This window comes from Tursiops truncatus, chromosome 12, assembly GCF_011762595.2.
Source record: "Tursiops truncatus isolate mTurTru1 chromosome 12, mTurTru1.mat.Y, whole genome shotgun sequence".
NCBI lineage: Eukaryota > Metazoa > Chordata > Mammalia > Artiodactyla > Delphinidae > Tursiops > Tursiops truncatus.
In genome coordinates, this window is record NC_047045.1 from 39,700,639 (window position 1) to 39,722,082 (window position 21,444).

General features: G+C 37.4%; 1 protein-coding gene across 10 annotated transcripts in view; it reads right to left on the reverse strand.

The window, feature by feature from the left end:
• The window catches only part of SESN1 (sestrin 1), a 131,912-nt gene that overhangs the window by 45,750 nt on the left and 64,718 nt on the right, over window positions 1-21,444 (reverse strand). For 2 of the 10 annotated variants that reach the window (XM_019929542.3, XM_019929543.2), the window contains exon 1: window positions 1,460-1,679. The exons of 7 other annotated variants lie outside the window; for them this stretch is intronic. In XM_019929542.3, coding sequence (XP_019785101.1) covers window positions 1,460-1,561 — 102 coding nt within the window. In that variant the 5' untranslated portion in view covers window positions 1,562-1,679. Of the gene's footprint in view, window positions 1-1,459; window positions 1,680-21,444 lie in introns of those variants that run through there. One more of the 10 variants, XM_019929545.3, reaches the window with a different exon arrangement.

Below are 21,444 nucleotides of genomic sequence, written 5' to 3' on the forward strand. Positions count from 1 at the left end.
CCTATAAAGCACTACTTCCTAATTTATCTTCCCACATGTTGGAGGTTTTAAAAATGAAATACAACTATACAAAGGTTCCTGGTGTCCCGAACACAATCCCATAGGCTCTGTAATCAATGTGCAAGCTATTGATAAAATGTATCTGTATCTTCCAGTTGACATGGCTATATTTAGATATTCTAGATCTGGGCAAAAACCAGGATTCTGCACACAAATACCACCAGAAATAACAGATTCAAGCACAATGATTGAGGCTCAAAATGAGAACAGATCTGTTACAGCCTGCAAACAGAAACTGTAAATTCTATTTCAACATTTTCACACTCTTTTCTATGATAAAGTTTCAAAGCAACAGTTATGAGACTTTTTTTAGGTTGTTGTATTATCTGGAAACAAGGAGCACATTATGTATCCATGAATGCTAAAATCTAGAAAAAGCATTTGGTGTTCTATAGCCTTCCATGAATGCTAAAATCTAGAAAAAGCATTTGGTGTTCTACAACCTTCAGGAGAAAGTGTCTTCATTTAAGTTTATATGAATATATGTAGTATATCATGGTGTAGACTCCATTTACAAAAAATATATATACATATAAATACTAACACTGAGTCATTTTAGTGGGCAGTACAGTAGAGAAATTACCTCGTATTTACATTTCTTTAAGTCAATACTTAAAACATTCTGATTTTAATTACTATTTCTCTACTTTCTCCCTTGCCACCTTTTGAATTAAAGCCTTTTAAAGTTTCAAATTTGAGTTAAAGGTGTATTAGTAACTCTCAAATGGTGCCCTATTTGCAGCCACTTAGGGAAAATACAAAATGTTACAATTAAATAGCTCTTTCTGAAGGCCAATTCAGACACAAAAAGAGATAGTTTAATACAAGAGTAAACGCTGTGCATAACGTCATAGAGCTGGCAGTACATACTTATTCTAGGCAACATCATTTTTAACTGACCGAAATATGTTTCTTTTTCTTTCTTTTTTAAAGTAGGAGGCGAAGAGAGTGAGGGTTCCCGAATAATTTTTTTTGACAAGACGCTGAGGGGGAAAAAAATCCACAGGCTGTTCTACCGTGAGACTAGTTTGTTAGGTTTCTTCTGGCTTGTGGAGACTTGTACAGAAGACAACGTTATTTACGTTTCGGAGACTTCCATTTAAATGACCGAGGCAGCTGTCCCTCCCAGCCGCAACATTTTCTGCCCGGGGACGACTCTCGGTGGCAAACGCCCCCCCAACACCACTGGCCGCCCCTTCACCTGAGGGGCGCGGGCCAGCCTGCGACGCCCCGCCGGGCAGGGCGGCCGTCCGGGCGGTAGCTCCAGGGGCGCCCTCCCCGGGGAGCGTTCTCCGAAGCTGTTAGGGTGCGAGGGTGGGGAAGCGACGCGACCTCCGTGCAGCCCAAGCAGTTGGCCGGGTGCCCGCCCGCCCACTTGCCCGGTCCCTTGCCCTGGTACCTCGTCCTGGCCGCGGCTCCCGCCACACTGCTTGCAGCCCAGCAGCTCCGAGACGGCCAGCGAGGCCGTATACGCCTCGTTCGCGGCTGTGGCCAGGCGCATGTCAGCGTGAGGACAGCTGCGGACGCGCAAGGGAGCCGCGGCGGCGCGGAGGAGGCGAAAGCTGGCCGGGCTGCCAGTCGGCCTCTCAGCTCAGAGGCTGAGCGCCTCAGTCCGTGCTGACGGCTGAGGCAGTGCGGGGGCGGGACGGCGCAAACAAACAAGACACGCGGCCCCGCCCCCTCCGTCACTCCGCCGAGTCGGCAGCCGCGCGCACCAATGGGGGCTCGCAGCGCCGCGGCACCCCGCCTCCTTGGCGCTGAGGAGCGGGCCCTGGCGGGGAGCGGGCTACGCGGCCGGCCGAGAAACAGCCTCTAGGGAACGAACTCCCGCGAGGAGCTAATCCTCGGGTCGGAATGGGCTCGGTCCGCCGGGAGCTGTGCGTGCACTGCGGCTGGAAGATGCAGCGCGAGCCTTCGGGTTTCAGTTGAAAGGCAAAAGTGTCCCTGTCCCAGCATCAGCAGCTGAAAGCTTGCCCTCCCTCCACCCGCTCGGGTCCATTTACCTAGAGCCAAACAGCAACCCACCTCTAGGCTGACCCCGACACCACCAGGAGGAATCAAATTCGCTTCACATTTTATGAACTTTTGAAATTTCCCTTCTTTCTTTCCAATAATGCCCAAACAGCGCTGACTGGGCCGCAGAATGAAGAAACAAGTAGGGGACCATGACCCATATTCAATGTAAAATTATTTTGGGTAAGCTATGTAGAAACTATAAATATCACTCTCCTACACAGATAAGCCTTGGTAGCAGATCTCTAAATTTCTTTTCTTCACAAGTATATTCGAAAGCTTTAAAATTGTTTCCTTATAAGCGCCCTAGGTTCTAAAGAAAGAATCTCTCTCTGAAACCTGATGAGGAACGTGAGAAAACAGGTCATAAAGGAACACAAATAACTGACATTGTTGGATCTGGAACACAAATCTCTCAAGTCCTGTGTCAACACTATTTCCTTACAGGGCTCCATTAACTTCTTTTTAAAAAATTAACTCCTAAATCAGGTCTCTTTTTTTGCATGTTTGCCCCGTATTTTCAAAGGCTTACATGCTCAGGTTAAAAAAAAAAAAAAAAGTTGGAACATTCTGATAGAAGGAAACAAGCAGAGTTTAAGTCAATAATACTGACAGACACAGAACCAGGGCTCATAAATGAAAATAAGTTTCAGTCTTAGGAGTGAGGTTAAAATGTCTCAGAGAAAACTGAGTTACTCTTTGAGCTCTTAAAGTGTCAAATTTTAAAAGTAGCAGGTTAAAAATGGTTACTTTTTATTTATCTTCTCCAGATAAATAAAATGATGTTATATGTTCTCATACACTTTTGTAAATTGCTAAAGCACCCAAAATATTTTTACTGGTCAAGAAAAGCAATTTGAGGTTAATATTGACATAGAAGAAAAGGTTACAGAGACGTCCAAGCTCTCTTCCTCTGAGCACAGCCACAAAAACAGTCTAATCTGATGCCCACTCAGCCACAAACACACAGGCAAAAATAAACCCAGTAAACCATCCAATTTGCAGCAATATGACATACCCTCCAAGATAAACTGGTTGTAGATGAATAACATGGAAACATAAATGGACTTGATGTAGGGGTTGTGAGCTATAGAGCTACTTAATGAGGGAAGTATGTGAAAAATGGCTCTAGAAGAGTTGAGCTGTGATTTTATTTTCAGGAAGGAATAAAATAGTGGGGATTAGCTGTCTAGTAGGGCATAACCTTGTCTGTAACATTAAAATATCATTTACAAAATGGAGAATGTTTACCTTTCTATTTTCTAATGAGGCAAGAAAAAGCATGCATTTAGCTAATGCAAAAATGGTTTAAATGCAAATTAGAACTGCAAACTGTGTATACACATGTGTATATATACATATATGTGTGTATATGTGTGTATGTATATATATGTTCATGTTTGATACTTTGTGCTTGATAAATATTTATTGAAGAAACATGTTGAAATTGAATAAGAAGCTCCAATTAGGATCTTCCTTTCTTTCTCTTTCTCTTCCTTGCTTCCTTCCTTTCTTTCCTTTCTTTCTTTCTTTTTCTTTTCTCTCTCTCCCTCCCTCCTCCTTCTTTGAAAGTTTCAGTTTATTTTGATGCTGCCTTACATAAAAAGAAAAATAATTTTAATATATTCTAATTCAGTCCTTACTGAGACCCTTTCAAGCCATTAAATGTCAAGGTTCCTTTATGGTTTCTATAAAGACTGACTTAAGGTCTTCAAAGAGTACTGATTTTTGCTCTTTTTGATAGAGCAGTAACTGTGAATTAGTCATTCTCTTCTCTAACATAAAAAAGCTGCCTCCAAATTTATTAACCAAGAATTCCAACAGCTGTATTGACCTGCAAATATCATTGTGTAGATCTCACTTCTGGAAATGCTTTGTTCCAAATCATTTAATAAAAAGTTTATATTTTCCAAAGATTTCACTACGTGAGTAGGCCAGATGTCCTGAAGGTGCTTCTGCTAATGAACCCCCAGTGCTAAGCATGTAGTAAACCTCCTGAGCACCGATTAGTAATTGCAAAGGACTACATTTTTGATATTTACCACAGGCTATCATTATAGGCCAGCAGCTATTTACAAAATCTGCTATTTAAACATTTCCTTTCAACATTTTTTTCTTCGATGAAGAATCCTGACATCTAATCCAAGAAGTAAATCTGAAATATTTCCTTTCCTCTAAAAATGTTTTGGGAATTCCCTGGTGGTCCAGTGGTCAGGACTCCGAGCTTTCACTGCCAAGGGTGTGGGTTCAATATCTGGTCGGGGAACTAAGCTCCCACAAGCAATGAGGCACAGCCAAATAAATAAATATAAAAATAAAAATGTTTTGGTAAACCTACTCAAACTGTATCAAAGTGAGGTTTTTGCATTTGTCATTAGCAGGAATGGTCTCAACTCTAAATTTTCTCAAGAACGAGATGTTACACCCATGTAAAAGAGTGGTGTCAAATGACTTGATCTGAGCAGAGAGCTATGTGGCATTGAGAGTCCAGACGTGGCCTGGTGGTTCAAGATGGGCTTCCAGAAGGAAGAGATATCTGAGCTAGGGGGCTTAGAGGATTAGTAGAGAGGCCTTGGCAAGAAAATCGGGGGAGTGTTTGGGAGAGTAAAGACAGAGTTCTAAGGCAAAGAAACCAGCATGTGCAAAAGCCCACAGGCAGGGGAAAGACTGAGAGTGGTAGTCCGTTAGGAAAACTGAATAAAGGAAGTTCACTGGGGTCTAGAGCACAGGGTATGGAGAGTAATGGATGAAGTTTAGGTAAAACATAAACAGTAAGAAGGGACCTTGTTTAAGATTCATTAAGGACAATAAATTTCATTCTTAAGAGTAGTGTGGAGTTACTAAAAGTTTTAAAGAGTAGAATGACATCAAATTTGCATTTCAGCTAAGGTTTAGGCAAAACTAGAGGCAGGAAGATGAGCTAGGAAGGCTGCTGAGGCAATTCTGTCAAGGCAAGAGGGTGATGTGAAGAACAATGGAAATGAAACAAAGTGTAGGGATGAAGGTGGATTTGTCTCTCCAACATGATAATAAGTTTCTTGAGAAAGGAAATGATGCCTCATACTTTTGTTTTTGAAATTTAGGAGATAAATCTCAACTTATATGCTCTCCTGACCAAGTGGCTTCCCTAAATCCATTAGACTTTAAAAAATATAGTCACCTAATGAAAAAGAATATGTATATTTTAATAGAAAGAATACTAATCAGGCCAAAACGTATAATCACACTTTCATGGACCACATATTAAATCTTGAATTTTCTCATTAACTAAAGGAATTAAAGTACTATAGATCTGTAGATCTATTCTTTAGAAATTATATTTAATAATTGGTTAGATACACATAGCCATGATTTTAGCCATTAAACCAAAGAACTCCTTTAAGAGGGGGAGTGGGATTTGTTAGATTTATGTGGTTTAAGCATTCTTGAAAAAAATGCCGTATTGTCATTTAAAACATTTTTACTTGGAATGAATGCTGGTTTTAAGATTACTTCTGCTTACTAATTTTGTCAAGATTTTTCTCCTCTAGCTGATATCTTCCTGTTTTTTTTTAATATATAGCTTGCCTGCTAAGCACTTTTTTCCTTTCAACATCACGTTTTGGGTATGTTGAGATCCTTCTAGTACTGAACGTTAATTTTATATTCTCTTATTTGTCCTCTACTTTTTCACTTCTTCAATTTAATTTTTAGAATTATATTACTTATAAAGGAGCAAGAACGTTGACAAATCTTTGCTATCTTTCTCTCCTTTAGGGTTTCTTCTTTTAGAAATGCACAGTTTTAAATTTCTACATAGGGTTTTAGAAACAGACCATCACTCATATTTGTAAACAAGTAGTACTCCAAATAGTGTCAGTGGTTTTAAATTAGAAAATCACTTTCCCTCAAAGAATAAGCATGTTAAATCATGGTCAGGTTTTCCAGGCTAATGATAAGACCAATATATCAGACACTAAGAACTTTACACTTACATGGCAGATACAATTATTTCTATTTTACAAATTTGTAAAACAGAAACTCATGAAATATTGGTAACTTGTCCAAGGTTGTAAAAGTAGTCAAATGCAGACTGAGATCAGAACCTAGGTCTGTCTGAATCCAAAGCAGCAGAAGCTGGGCTGCTTCCTTTAATGAATATTTTTAAAATGTCAATAATGGTATGTTAGCTTAAGTTCTTGATTCTGATGGCGAGAAAAGAGGGCAGGAAGAAAGAAAAATGTATCTCCCTTGCTCATACTCAGGGTGAGATCTGGTTTTAAAAAACAGAAAAGAAAAAAGAAATCATGGAATGAGTGGTCTTGGTCTTTGAGAGCTTCTCTCCTCTATTTCTCTACCCCTGTCATTCCTCTCAGTGTCTCCCCAGACCTTTGGTAACTTCATGCTACCCAAAGCTCCCTCAATAGAGTTTACCCAACTTCCTACCTGCTCCTCACATTACCCCTATTCTTCTTAGAATAACTGGTAGGTATTAGGAAGAAAACAGGCTTCTTATACTAACTCACACTTATTATATGAGGGACTGACATCTCATACTAATTTATTTATTTATTTAGTCTGTCTCAATAGAATGTAAGCTCCATAAAATCAGAATGTTTGTCTTTTTTGTTCACTGCTGTATTTCTCATATCTTAGTGCCCAGCACACAGTAGACCCTCAATAAGAGTGTATTGAATGAGTGAACTCCACAGAGACGTTTCCATTAAAAAAAAAGAAGCTTAACTCAACTGAAAACTTAATAATGAATTTCAAGTTCAATATTCATATAATAAAAGATATGGGCCATCTAGACAAACACTCTTGGAGGCTTTGGGGTCACTATTTAGGCAGACAGGCAGGTTCTGCTTGGGAATCAGCTTGTCCTTTCCAGCTCTACCAAGCAAATTCTGTTTTTCATAGTCTCTTCCCATCTTCCCCTTTGGAACCCCAGATATTCCCAAGCTCCTTTGATTTTTCTGTTCCTGTCTTCCTGCACTACCAAGATAGTGACTATATAGGTTTGGGCAATGGTACATATGGCTGACTTGTTAAGTCAGGCAGGTACTTACAAGTCAGACACTGCCTGTATACATACCATAGTTTGACAAATTCATGAACATTTTGTAACCAAGTCTGGCTTTAAACACCCTGAGGCTTCTCTAAAGTGAAGTGACCGTAAAGAAAGTGTTGAGATATCAAAGTTAGGTGGGAAAATTCATTCATTACGACTTTTAGAAGCTAATTACTTTTCAGCATTGTTGTTGAAGTAAATAATAAGGAATGGATTTAATCTGGAATAGGATGAGGTTCAAGAAAAAGGTGAGTGTAGTGGGAAACTGAGAGTTAGGTCTTTATCCCATATGTTCTTAGGAGTTACTGAAGGTTTTAAAGAAGGACAAAAAAGAAATACCAACTCAAAAAAAAAAACCAAAAAGATAATGGAAGATACTTAATGTATGACATGTTCAAGTAGAAAATATTTCTCGGGCAGGCCGTGCATATATACTGTATTGTATTTAAAATAGTTTTTGAACATAGGCAGAACACTCTATGACATAAATCACAGCAAGATCCTTTTTGATCCACCTCCTAGAGTAATGGAAATAAAAACAAAAATAAGCAAATGGGACCTAATTAAATTTAAAAGCTTTTGCATAGCATAGGAAACCATAAACAAGATCAAAAGACAACCCTCAGAATGCGAGAAAGTATTTGCAAACGAAGCAACTGACAAAGGATTAATCTCCAAAATATACAAGCAGCTCATGCAGCTCAATATCAAAAAAACAGAAAACCCAATCCAAAAATGGGCAGAAGACCTAAATAGACATTTCTCCAAAGAAGATATACAGATTGCCAACAAACACATGAAAGGATGCTCAACATCACTAATCATTAGAGAAATGCAAATCAAAACCACAATGAGGTATCACCTCACACTGGTCAGAATGGGCATCATCAAAAAATCTACAAACAATAAATGCTGGAGAGGATGTGGAGAAAAGGGAACCCTCTTGCACTGTCGGTAGGAATGTAAATTGACACAGCCACTATGGAGAACAGTATGGAGATTCCTTAAGAAACTAAAAATAGAACTACCATATGACCCAGCAATCCCACTACTGGGCATATACACTGAGAAAACCATAATTCAAAACGAGTCATGTACCACAATGTTCACTGCAGCTCTATTTACAATACCCAGGACATGGAACCAACATAAATGTCCATCATCGGATGAATGGATAAAGAAGATGCAGCGCATATATAGAATGGAACATTACTCAACCATAAAAGGAAATGAAATTGAGTTATTTGTAGTGAGGTGGATGGACTTAGAGTCTGTCACACAGAGTGAAGTAAGTCAGAAAGAGAAAAACAAATACCGTATGCTAACACATATATATGGAATCTAAAAAAATAAAATAAAATAAATATGTTAAAATAAAATGGTTCTGATGAACCTAGTGGCAGGACAGGAATAAATATGCAGACGTAGAGAATGGACTTGAGGACACGGGGGTGGGGGGTGGGACAAAGTGAGAGAGTAGCATTAACATATATACACTACCAAATGTAAAATAGATAGCTAGTGGGAAGCAGCCGCATAGCACAGGAAGATCAGCTCAGTGCTTTGTGACCACCTAGAGGGGTGGGAGAGGGAGGATGGGAGAGAGGCTCAAGAGGGAGGGGATATGGCGATATATGCATACATATAGCTGATTCACTTTGTTACACAGCAGAAACTAACACAACAGTGTAAAGCAGATATACTCCAATAAAGATGTTAAAAAAAATAGTTTTTGAGGAGCTGGATTTCATCTGTACCTAAAAACATATGTGAAAATGCTTTTTAAATTCTCAAAATGCTTCTGTTTGTGGGCACAAGGCAATAACTGGTTTTAATACGTAACCTATAATTTTACGTCCAAGGAATATATTGGTCTGGCATAATATAAAAAATTGTCTTCTCAAAATAGATTAAAATCAAACCTAATATCTTCAACTTATCCTGAGCCCACAGACTTCATGGAACTGAATTCTCAAGTGTTTACTTCCTTTATAAAACTGAATTTACCCACAGTTAAAATGTTTAGGCTAAATGCATATTAGTAAGTCATCTGCTTAATCACGTCTGAATTTTGAATGTTTTATTCAAACTAGAGATAATTTTAATTCAAAGAAACAAAATCCTAATGACAATATTCTAAAATCTTTTAATCAAGTTATTTTTTGTTTATAACAGCTATCCTGACCTCCCTATCCATGTCCCCTCACGATGATTAGTACTACCAAGCTGGGAATAGAGTTCAATATGTGCTTTTCTAACAGCTCAAAGAACCCCCCACGCAGTTCCTTTGTGATAATCTTTAGTTGTAGGTCCTTTAATCCTTTAAACCACCTTCTTTCTTTGCCTCCTTCTGAGATCTCTTGTTTTTCAAGAGGGTATTAAGTTGTAGATCCTTAACCTCGTCACAAAGTACAAGGCCACATCTACAAACTACTTGCATATTACTAAGCATTTTAGAAATTAAATGCCATTCACTGGATTTTCTCATCTGTTCTTCTGCCCTCCAAAATCCTCACTGCACCTCTGTGGGTCATTATTCCCTCTGCCCAAAGGATGTGGGTACATTCAGGGCACTGTAATTCAACAAATATATTTATTTTCACTTACCACTACTATCTCTCTATTTAGCTAAGAATACTCAAAAAAAGAATGCAACTTTAAAAATTATGTTTTGTTTTGTTTTGTTATATGAGATTAAGTTTGAACAGAATTCAAGATCATTTCATTTGTAGTAATAGAAAATCTGATTTTCCTAATTTTTGGCAGTTGAGAAACACTAAAATAGGATTTTATTCAGATATTACAAGTTGGAGAAGGTAGTATTCTTTTTTAACTTGTTATATCTCTAATTTAAAAAGTATGTTTCGGCATAGGTTTATGTATGGATGTCAGTGCTATTATTTTACCAATTAACAGAAATCTTAATAATACGTAAACCCTTCAGTCATTCATTATTTATAAATATTTACTGAATACCAATTATATGCACTTAATTTCTTAAATCCTATGAACAAGCAGAAACATCTTAATTTGAGATTGGACATCTATTTTATTTAGACTTAAACCTCACATAAGTCATACAGATTGGCAAATAGATTGGGATTCTGTCAGGGATCATTAAATAGGGAGTCATCTACTAATGTCCAACTCTGAGGAAAAAAACAAAACAACAAACAAATAAGAAAACAAAACCAAAACCCCAGAAGGTATGGCAATCTCTTAACAACCCTTCTAGTTTTAGTCCCCTCAAATTTAAAATGAAGGGCAAATGAACTTCATGATCTCTCATACTTTACTTCAGCTCTAAAGTTCTACTCTGTTAATATAATTCCTGATTTTATCAAGAATTAATATGCTTTACGCTAAACAGAACCTGGCTTCCTCCTACACCAGGCTTCTTTGTACATTACCAGTGATTTCAGAATTGTATTTCTTATAAGTACTTTAGAGATATTATGAAATATTATATTTGAGCTTTCTTTTTCAAGGTAACCTACAAACATCTATAAACAGCAAATGCATTGGAAACCACCAAAATAATAATTTAGATACTGGAGTAAATAAAGCTTCTTCCATCATCTCTGTGAGTGTATGTTTGAACATTCTTGTAAATTTGTCAGTGGCGAGGAAGGGTATAGTTTGTGTGTTCTGGCCTTCTAAAAAATTCATGCCTGCCTGCATCTGCTCGAGTAAAACTATAGTAGTGAGTGGGCTGCTACAGCATGTAGGTACTTTGCTGTGTCAGTCCAGATTTCTCTGATATTATGAATACAAGAAAATACAGAAATACTGTAACTATAATCCATAACCCCTTTATTTCAAGTTTGTTTAAAACATAAGCTCATTGTTCTCACTAATTGGCTTGATAAATAATTTAACTTTACTTATTCGAACTTTAAAGAGATCATTTATTAATAAAACACCAGTTTTAGATATTGTATATAAATCAGAATTCTGGTAATACTGTTTCACTAAAGACTATGTGGACAAAAAAAAAATCAATAACACATTTGAACATCACTGTTTTATATACATGCCACATCTCCTGATCTGTACACTAGAACTCCCAGTAGGTTTGGAGAATCCATGCTAGTCTGTAGCTCCCTATGTTGTTCATCCAAGGCTTGAGTCAGGCTTTAAGGCTCAGAGAATGTTCCCAGGATTTCTGCTGGTTCTAAAAGAGTGCCGGGGAAATCTAATTCAAAGTCTCATTCCCATCAATGCCAAATAGAGCCTTAGAGAAAAGGCTCTTGGAATCACAACAGTTCAATTATGGTTTACTGAATTACAAACCAAACTTGGCTTCCAGTAGAACTTTTATTTAGGCTGTCCCGGATTTGGTCTATAACTGAAAGGACTGTCAATCCTTCTAGCCTTTCTCCAGAAAACATGTATAAAGTCAATCTCATCCTTCAGTGACATACATGCCAATATGATCAATAATAGCTTTTATCCTAAAACACAAAAAGGTGACCTAATAAATTCTTCAGTGATGCACTTTGGAATTGTTATTAACAATAAAGATATTATTGATATCCAAATAATCTTTTGTGTTTGTAATAGGCAGGTCTTTAAATAATGTATTTGCTCTTTACAATTAGAACGTGCTTTAAATGTCAGAAAATTCAACTTTCAAGTATTCAACCAGATTAAAAAAAGAATAAACCACTGTACTCTAATTTGTGCATTACAAATGTACAATTAAAATCTTAAAACCTTAAAATACTGCACTCTAAATTTACAAATTGATGGGTTAAAAAAAATCTAAACTTCAAAAGATAGCAGACAAAAGTATGTGGATCGGAGAAAGAGCAAAGCAGAGTCAAAAGCAGCAGGATACAGTTCAAATAGGTCACATTCAACTTTTGACTTTCCCGAAGAACAAAAAACAAGCTTAGCAACAGTTTTCAGCCAATCAGAAAGCAGACAAACAGGTAAGGACTCAACCGATCCAGATACCAATGCAGTCCAACCTTCAGTGTTTTTTTTTGTTGTTGTTGTTTTTTGCTTTTTTTAAAAAAATTATATAATGTCAGAGCAGAGCACAAGTTATAAAACAGGATAGACTGTCCTGGGTTAAGGAAAGATAAAATCTCTTCACCAACCCTAAACAAAATATATCAGATTTTAGTAATGTAGTGATAATTTTGTTTACATCCTTATTGTGCCAGATCCTGTATAAAGTTATCTTTAAAATATTTGGGTATTTGTAATAATATATAGAATTTTGCGGGAAATTTTCTTTCTTGTCTGTGCATAGAGGATAAGGGTAGGAAGATGTATAAGATTCTTCTCTTCGTAAATTCCCTAATACTCAATTTCTAAAATTCACGGGGGATTGGTGGGGGGGACCCAATAAGAAAATGCTACAGTGCGAATCCAAAAAATGTAAATATGATTTAAAACAACCACATACAAATACAACCTTCAAAACAAGCAAACAACAAATAGTACAGTGCCATTCTATGTAATTTTTCCTCCTTATTTCTATCACTCAATACATATTCTTGAGAGAAGAAAGTTTTCTGAGGATTTAGAAGGGATTTTCAAAGAGTTACAGATTTCATCATTGTAATGTTTAGTGCAAACCTCAGTATTTGCTCAAATTGACAGTGTTACTTGCAATAGAGACACAAAAACACTGTGAAACAATAGTTAATAATTTTCTTCATTCTGCTTTTGGCTTGCCAAATTTATGAAGTTTTCTAAAGCAGTTTCTAATATTTTCTGTAAAAATCTTCAAGAACCACCTTTTGTTTTTTTCTTCAAGTACTGCTTAGATCATTTGCTAGTTTTAGTTCCCTAAAAAAAAATTACTTTAAGCAGATCAGCTTGACTTGCCATATCATCAATTATATACTGAACTTACCATGCACTAAAAAACATAAGAAATTTGCTACTGATACTGTAGGGTGCTGTCAAAAATGTATATATGTATACTTCCTCTCAATATTTCATTGTATTCTATACATCTCTAGGAAGGTAGGGGGAAATTAAACAAATATTTGGAGACTAACTCTAGGTTTTATTTATTGGTGATATCCTTACTTTATCCTTTTCCTCTATCCTCAAATGTCACAGATAACTAAGCTATGCTGTGTCAAGAAAAAAAAGTATTTTCAATACATCATTTGGGAAAGAGACACTCTACATCAAGCTCGTATTTTCCTCGGTCTCTTAAGCCTTAATAATTTAAAACAGTATCCATCCAAATATTACTGAAAGTTTCATCAATTACTTAACACTTATGTATCTATACACCAGGGATTGGTTGTGTATGTTTCTGTTAAATTCATGAATCTCTATATGTATGGATATATTGGGCCTATTTATTCAATATTCATTCAACCAATATTAATTAGGCATCTACTATCAGCCAGACATTTTTTTTCTTCCCAGTCTACCTTCTTTAAAAACAATATCCATACCTTCTTCCTTTCTCCACCTTCTTATGATTTCCTTATAAGATCCACCTACTGTAGTCTTTTTGCTCCTAAAGGGACACTTGGACTGAGAAATGCCTTAAACTGCAAAGGCAAAGAGGTACAAAGGGCTTGGAAAGCAGGATTCTGTGTTATGCAAAACACCTGATTGTTATCGTGGCACTTAGGTAACTGACTGCCGGTTGATGGAGAGCCTCAAAACCAGTAACTCAGATTTTTAGTCAAAGATTTTTTTTTTTTTTTTTTTTGCGGTACGCGGGCCTCTCACTGTTGTGGCCTCTCCCGTTGCGGAGCACAGGCTCCGGACGCGCAGGTCCAGCGGCCATGGCTCACGGGCCCAGCTGCTCCGCAGCATGTGGGATCCTCCCTGACCGAGGCACGAACCCGTGTCCCCTGCATAGGCAGGCGGACTCTCAACCACTGCGCCACCACGGAAGCCCAGATTTTTAGTCTAAGATTTGATTTGACTTTTAGTCTAAGATTTGAAGTAGATAGATGCTACGCTTCATGGTTGCAGATTTGGTAATATTAACAGCATAGCTAACACATATTTTAGTTAGTATGTGTCAGGTACTCCTCTAAATGCTTTACATGTTTGAACTCTTAACCCTTATAATAACCCTATAGGTAGATGCTATCTTCATTTCAGAAATGGGAAACTGTGAGACAGAGAGGTTAAATACCTAAGGTCACATAGCAAGGGGCTTGAGCAAAGGTTAGAACTTAAGCCTGTCCGACTCCAAAGGCATGTTCTTTCTACTATACCATGATGTTGTCAGATAGTTTCCTTTCCACTGTTACTATTCCAGTGATTGTATGTCCATTAGGAAAGTGGCCAAGGGACCATGAACTTTTCTCTTCATCCCTCCCTATCTTCCCCTGTACTGTTTTCCCTAAATCTCTTTTGTATAATTGACTGTTCACCCCACCCTCTGTGACCACCCAAGTCATTAGAACATCATCCCTTTCTAGGAAATCTAGACTGACTCCCCACTGAGCCTACTGCCAGAATACGAATGCTCCATAACATCTAGAAAACATTATAACATTTTATGTAAAAGGGAAAAATGAAAACATAAATGAAGACAAACTGGCACATAATCATTAGAGTCACTTTAACAGACTTAAAACATAAGAAAATATGGTAATTTTTCTTAGTTGTTAAATACCGTATTGCCTACACACACACACACACAAAAAGTAGAATTCAGAGTGATTTGGTAGGATTAAATCTAATGATTATTTACACACACACCCCTTAAAATGTTTTCTTTCACATTTGAAAATCAGTAATTTTGGACAAAATAGGTGATTATTATACACTATTTATATAGTAATATCTCATTATACCTGAATTGACTCGTTTGACAATCTCAAAAAAAGAATCTAGAACAAGTAAGAAAAAAAAAAAGTAAAATAGATGGTACAGAGTATATATACCAAAGAATATGTACTGTACTCAGAGGAAAACCTTTGGTTTACCTCTCTTAGACACAATTTACTTTTATTTTGTATAAAATTACAAAAAGCTTGTTTATTTAGTTTCTAATTCCACAGTAATTTAGAAGGAAGTAGGGACTACTACTGTTTACACTGACAGAGAAAGAATGATAGTCAACCATTTGATCACAAGTAAAGAGTCAGAAAAGTTCTAAAAAAGCAGAAATAAGAACTTGGATAGTACAGTAGTAGGCCATTTACTAAAAGTCTACGGCTTTTTTTAAGATTTTTTTTTTTATGTGGACCATTTTTAAAGTCTTTATTGGGTTTGTTACAATATTGCTTCTGTTTTATGTTTTGGTTTCTTGGCCATGAGGCATGTGGGATTTTAGCTCCCAAACCAGGGATCAAACCTGCACCCCCTGCATTGGAAGGTGTAGTCTTAATCACTGGACTGCCAGGTTAAGTCCCCTAAAAGTGTACTTTGATGTAATAAGCCTTAAGGAGCTCTGACAGCACCACTCTCTGACAGATTAGGGTAATAGCTAACCTCCATGATAATGATTCTTACTCACGTTGTAAAAAACACCTACAAATATATCTATAAGAAATATAATTTAAAAGGTATGGCTAAACTGGCAAAGTAACAGCAATCCTCATAAGTCAAAAATGGCCAATAGGAGGAATCCAAGGAGGTAGGGATTACTGATCCTGGTGGCTATGAATCCCCAGTAACCTAGAGCAGCAGCATAGGGAACAGATGACAAAGCCTAGGACTTGGGAAACTGGGTGGTGCCAAACCCCAAAAGGCTAAACTATCATTGAAAGCATTAACTAGGAAAAACACCCCATCTACAAAAGGAGGTAAAAATTTTGCCTGTTTCAACTTTTGCTCTTGGTAGAAGGGGTAAAACCTCCTCTGAAAATTTATAAGCACAAAGTGGCTCACATATGAGGAGCTGGGGCCTTAAATCCCTTTATCTACCTGGTCTTAAAAGAAACAATCAAAAAACAAGGCAAGGATTCAGTTAAAGTGGGTTGGTTATGTCCCCCAGGCTCCAGTCAGAAATACAGATTATCTCTGAAGGAGATAAAATTCTGATGAATGTGAGCTTACAATAATAAAACATACCATGAAAAAAAGCACCATTAGTGAGGTCTGAAGAAACAATAATCACCTAAGACCTGCAAGACTTCAGGTGTTAGAATTATAGATGCAGAATACCAGTTTAATATGTTTCTTAAATTTTTAAAGGAAATTGAAAGTATGGATGAGGAACAAGAAACCATCAAAAAATAACCAGATTTAAAAATGAATCCAATACAGACTTTACAATAATTGAAACAAAATTCAATAGATAAACAGTGTATTCAGCATAGATGAGGAGAAAATTATTAATAAACTAGAAAGTAAATCTGAAGAAATAATCCAGAATGTTGCACATAATACAAAGAGATGGAAAATATGGAAGAAGAAATAAAAAACATGGAGGATGGAATAGAAGGTCTAATATATATCTAATTGGAGTTCTCGAAGGAGAAAGGCAATATTCTAAGAGATGACGGCTGAGAATTTTCCAGAACTGATTAAAGACACCAATCCTCATTTCCAGGAAGCACAATGAATCCCATACAGAATAAATGAAAGGAAATATATACCTTGACATAGAGTAAAACTGAAAAATTCCAAGAAAAAGGGAAGATCTTAAAGGTTATCCAAGAGAAAAGTCAGATTACCTACAAAGGAAAAACTAAACTGACAGTCTAATTTTTAACAATGGAAGCCAGAAGATCTGGGGGAAAAATATCTTTGAAGCACTGAGAGAAAATGGCCTTTCTTGAATTGTACTAATATATGAAACTATCTTTTAAGAAAGTGAATGCAAGAAACACATTTTAAGAGAGAAAAAGTAAGAGTCTACACCAATATATCCTCACTGAAGTAGCTTCAGTTCAGGAAGAAGCAAAATGATCCCAGTAAGGAAGTGGAAAAAATGCTACATGTCAACAAAGAAAAGGTTCTTTGTACTTAAGATTTTCAATTCATGTGTAAAATTCTCATCTAAGTAGGATAGTACATTCCCTAAGGATCTTAGATAGGTTTGTATTGAACATATGTTTCCATTTTATTTTCTTAGAGTGTAATGGCCAGCTCATATAACAAGCATAGGTTTAACTTTCTAAGGAACTGCCAAACTGTTTTCCATAGTGGTTGAACCATTTTTACATTACTGCCAGCAGTGTATGAGAGTTCCAGTGGCTTTACATCTTCACCAACTCTTAGCATAGTCAATATTTTTCATTTCAGTCAATCTAATGGGTGTAGTGAAGCGGTTCTTAACTGGGGGTGATTTTGCCCTGTTAGAGTAATTTGACAATGTCTGGATACATTTTTGTTTTTCACAACTGGTAGGTAAGTCAGTTGCCACTGACACGTACCTGGTAGAGGCTAGGGATTCTGCCAAACATCCTAAAACATACAGGGCAGCCCCTCACAACAAAGAAATACTTGGTCCAAAATGTCAAGTGCTGAAATTGAGAAGCCCTTGTGTAGTAATAATGCATTGTGGTTTTAATTTGTATATCTTGGATAACTATCGATATTGAACATTTTTTAATGTGCTTATTGGTCATTTATATATCTTCATTCATGAAGTGACAATTCAAATCTTCTGTTAATTTTTTTTTTTAATTGGGCTGGTTGTCTTCTTGCTACTGAGTTGAAAGTGTTCTTTATTCTGAATACAAGACTTTGCCTGATATATGTGTTGCAAATATTTTCTTCTAGTCTATGTCTTGTTCTGATGATTTTCTGCTACATTAACTTCAGACAGCAAAAAAATAAAGTCATCTTTCTTCCAGAGACGAGAGCAGGTAGATATTGAAGACAGGGTTAAATAACAGTTTTTCTTTGGTATCCTTGGGTCATAAAAAACCACTTCTTAAAAAGCAATATTAGTTGATGCCACCTGGAAAACTGGGCAGCACATACCATAGAGACAAAGAGAATCCAATACTTAAAAATGATTCCCCCAATCCTAGGATCTGGCAAAAAACAAAGACTGGGCCATGTAAGCAGTGTGTTGAACAAAGAGGTACTTTTAAAAAGTCCCCAAACTATGCTTATTTGTATCAGAAAATAATAGTACCACCTAAACATGCCAAAAAATCTGCAGATGAAGAAATGAAAAAATGGTACTGGAATCACACACTGTGCCTATCAGTGACATGAGAGAAGGTATCTTTGAACTGGGTTTGAAGATTACCTTGAAAAATGTACATTAACTGTCTCATGTACATTTAGAGTCTAAACTGTTCACTTGATAATCATCTAAAATTCTTACAGTTTCAAGACTACTCTGAAATAGAGATTTAGTGTATGAAAATGATTTTAGGATACTTTCTATCCTCTCTGCTTAAGAAGATTATTTATTATAGAACATTTGCAATAATGTAAGCAGTAAATGGGGAACCAAAGTAGCAAAAATGGTCCTGAGTTCTATAAGGAATTTCAGAGAGCTACTATTTCTAAAGATTATAGAGCTCCGTGTCCTAGATTTTTTCCCTAGCTGTTGATAACTAAAGACACTATTAGGAACAATGGAAACCATGGTTTAAAACACAGTAATTATACCGAAAAGGTGGTCTCCAGACTAAATGCACTTGATTCATGGCAATTTTACTTTTCAGAACAATTCTTATGAGTAGCAGGGATGATTTTGCTTTATTAAATATTTTTCTTGAGTGTGAATTATTGCCTAAAATGCCATGAATACAGAATTTTTTTTTTTTTTTTTTTTTTTTGCGGTACGCGGGCCTCTCACTGTCGTGCTCTCCCGTTGCGGAGCACAGGCTCCGGACGCGCAGGCTCAGCGGCCATGGCTCACGGGCCCAGCCGCTCCGCGGCACGTGGGATCTTCCCGGACCGGGGCACGAACCCGTGTCCCCTGCATCGGCAGGCGGACTCTCAACCACTGTGCCACCAGGGAAGCCCTGAATTTTAAATGTTGCCATTTTTTCTACCACTTCCCCTCCCCCGTAAACATTCCTTTTCCCCAATAACAAGCAGATTTGTCTACTCTCTGCTTTTCTTAGTAAGGAAGGAAATGTTCATTATTTTCCTATATAAATTTGCATTCAATTAAAGTCTATTTTCCTGAGCTTCTTCAACCTCCTCAGTAAAGTTCTTAGATACAGTCAAAGACTGACAAATAATGTAAGTTCTTAGATAGTAAGGTAACCAACAACAGTATGTTGGGTCCCTTCTTTCCCCCTAGTATAAGTGGTAGGTAATAATTAATAAAATGGCCTTTTAACTTGGCCATAGCTTTCCCTGACACTTGGGATTAGAGGCATGTGTCTGCTTCCTCTGATTCCCCATTCTTTGGTCCTGCAATAGCATAAACAAGATCCCTAGCCCTCGAACCCTCAGAATCTGAGCTTTAAAACCTGACAAGTCACTGATAGGACCCCCTGATCCAAGAATCTGGTCTAAGGAGAGGTATAAAAATGAAAAATAAGAAGAATGGGTTCTGGAGAAGCAGGGATATCAGAAAAACTAGGACTATGAATGACCACAGGAAAAAAAAAAGAAGAATGCCCACAAAGGCCTGAGCAGTGCTCTATGTCCAGAGCATTCATGTAAAGGTGTAGATGCTAAGTAATTGTTTCCTATGCGTGCAGAGTATGCTAGGAGAAAAAGACAGTGGGAGATTTCTTAAGTGTATCAATAAATTAGGCAACTGGACTTTTTCATGTCTCAAAATACTATTTTCTCGGCTGCCTAAAATGATTTCATCCATAAGTTTGAGGACAGGGCAGAAATAGATGAAACAGAGGAAGAATAAAAATGGCCAGGACCTGGATTAGAGAGAAATATGTCAAAAAGGAGAAATAACTGTCTGCAATTCTCAAGATCCTAAGGTCTTGGAAGGAACCATAAAATCTCACATTATATAATGAATATAACTCTACATAACTGTGGAACAAAATGAAAATGTATATAGAGTTTTACAGTCCACAAATTTCCCATGGAGTGACTGTGCCATTTCTCACAACCATCTTGTGAGATGGATCTCATTATTCCTGTACTATCCAAGAAGAAACCAGCCAACCTTTAAGTGGCAGAGGCAGAGTCAGATGCAGGTCTGTCTGACTTCAGGTCCAATGTCCTTTCCTTTCCCCTACTCAACAGTTTAAAATGCAGCTTCCGAGCCCGCCCTCAGGGAGCTTACAATACAGTTGATGATAAAAGACTCAGAAACAATGAGGACAACAGTAGGCAATGTGTAATTCTGTGTTAAATTACATGCCACAAACTGAAAAATATGCAGCAATGGAGAGTCAGTATAGGCTTGAAAGATGGGTAGAGGGGAATGGCACAGGGGAGAGAACAAGCTTGATGAACTCTAGAGACTGAAAGGAAATTGTCTTGTCCCTGGCAAGAGATATGAGTTAGTAAGCAGTGGGAAATAAGTTAGGGTCAGTTTTAGGGAGCCTACAAAGCCAGCGAAAGAGGAGACTAGAGAAAGCAAAAGGCAATAATGGAGCCCTAAAAGCTTTCTGAGTAGTGGTATAAAGTGGTGAAAGTGGTGACTTTCACAAGTGTACAAGATGAGCACAGGCAAAGGAAACCTGAGTACATCTAAGGAAGAGGTAGTGAGACTGTCTCCCTCCTCTTCAGCCTCACAACTTTACCTAACTTCACAGTCTACCCACAGGGATCATTCCTGGACTTGTGCACATGCTCTTCCCTCTGACCACAATTCTGTTCCCTCTAATCCAGGCCCACTTCTCACTGTCAGTCTGAAGTTAGAAATCACTGCCTTGGAGAAGCCTTCCCTGTCCTCCCCCCACCCACTGAGCATAGTAAATATCTCCCTTATATACTTCCCTTGTTAAAGCACTTATCTCTCTGCATTGTAATTCCTAGTGGGCTAGCCAGTCTCTCTTATTAAACTGAAAGCTCCAAAGGTAAGAAATGACCCATCTTGTTCAGCACTGAATCCCTTGGCACATAATGGGTGAATCAGAGGAAGTAAGGAGGGGTATAAGATCAGGAAACAGATTTAGGGCTACTTTCCCTAAGATTATATGAACAGGTAAAAAGACAGATACATGTATAGCCATGCTTAAATAAGGAAGAATGTAATGTGGAAGATAGCCTCAATCTCAGTGAAAGAGATATTCCAAGCCTTCTTTCCTTCTATCTACCCAAAACCCCTTAATGAAGGAGAGGGTTGGATCAGGGTCGTGACAAAGGTAGGAAGAAGATATACTTTTTATAACCACTGCTTGAGGATAATAGGCTGTAATTTTTTTAAACCACATTTTGGCCTTAAAGGGAGCAAAGAATTTAACAACTTTCATTTAACAACTCTCTACAGGGAACACAATGCTTTGCAAGAACCCACACAGGATATTTCAGAGTACACTAAG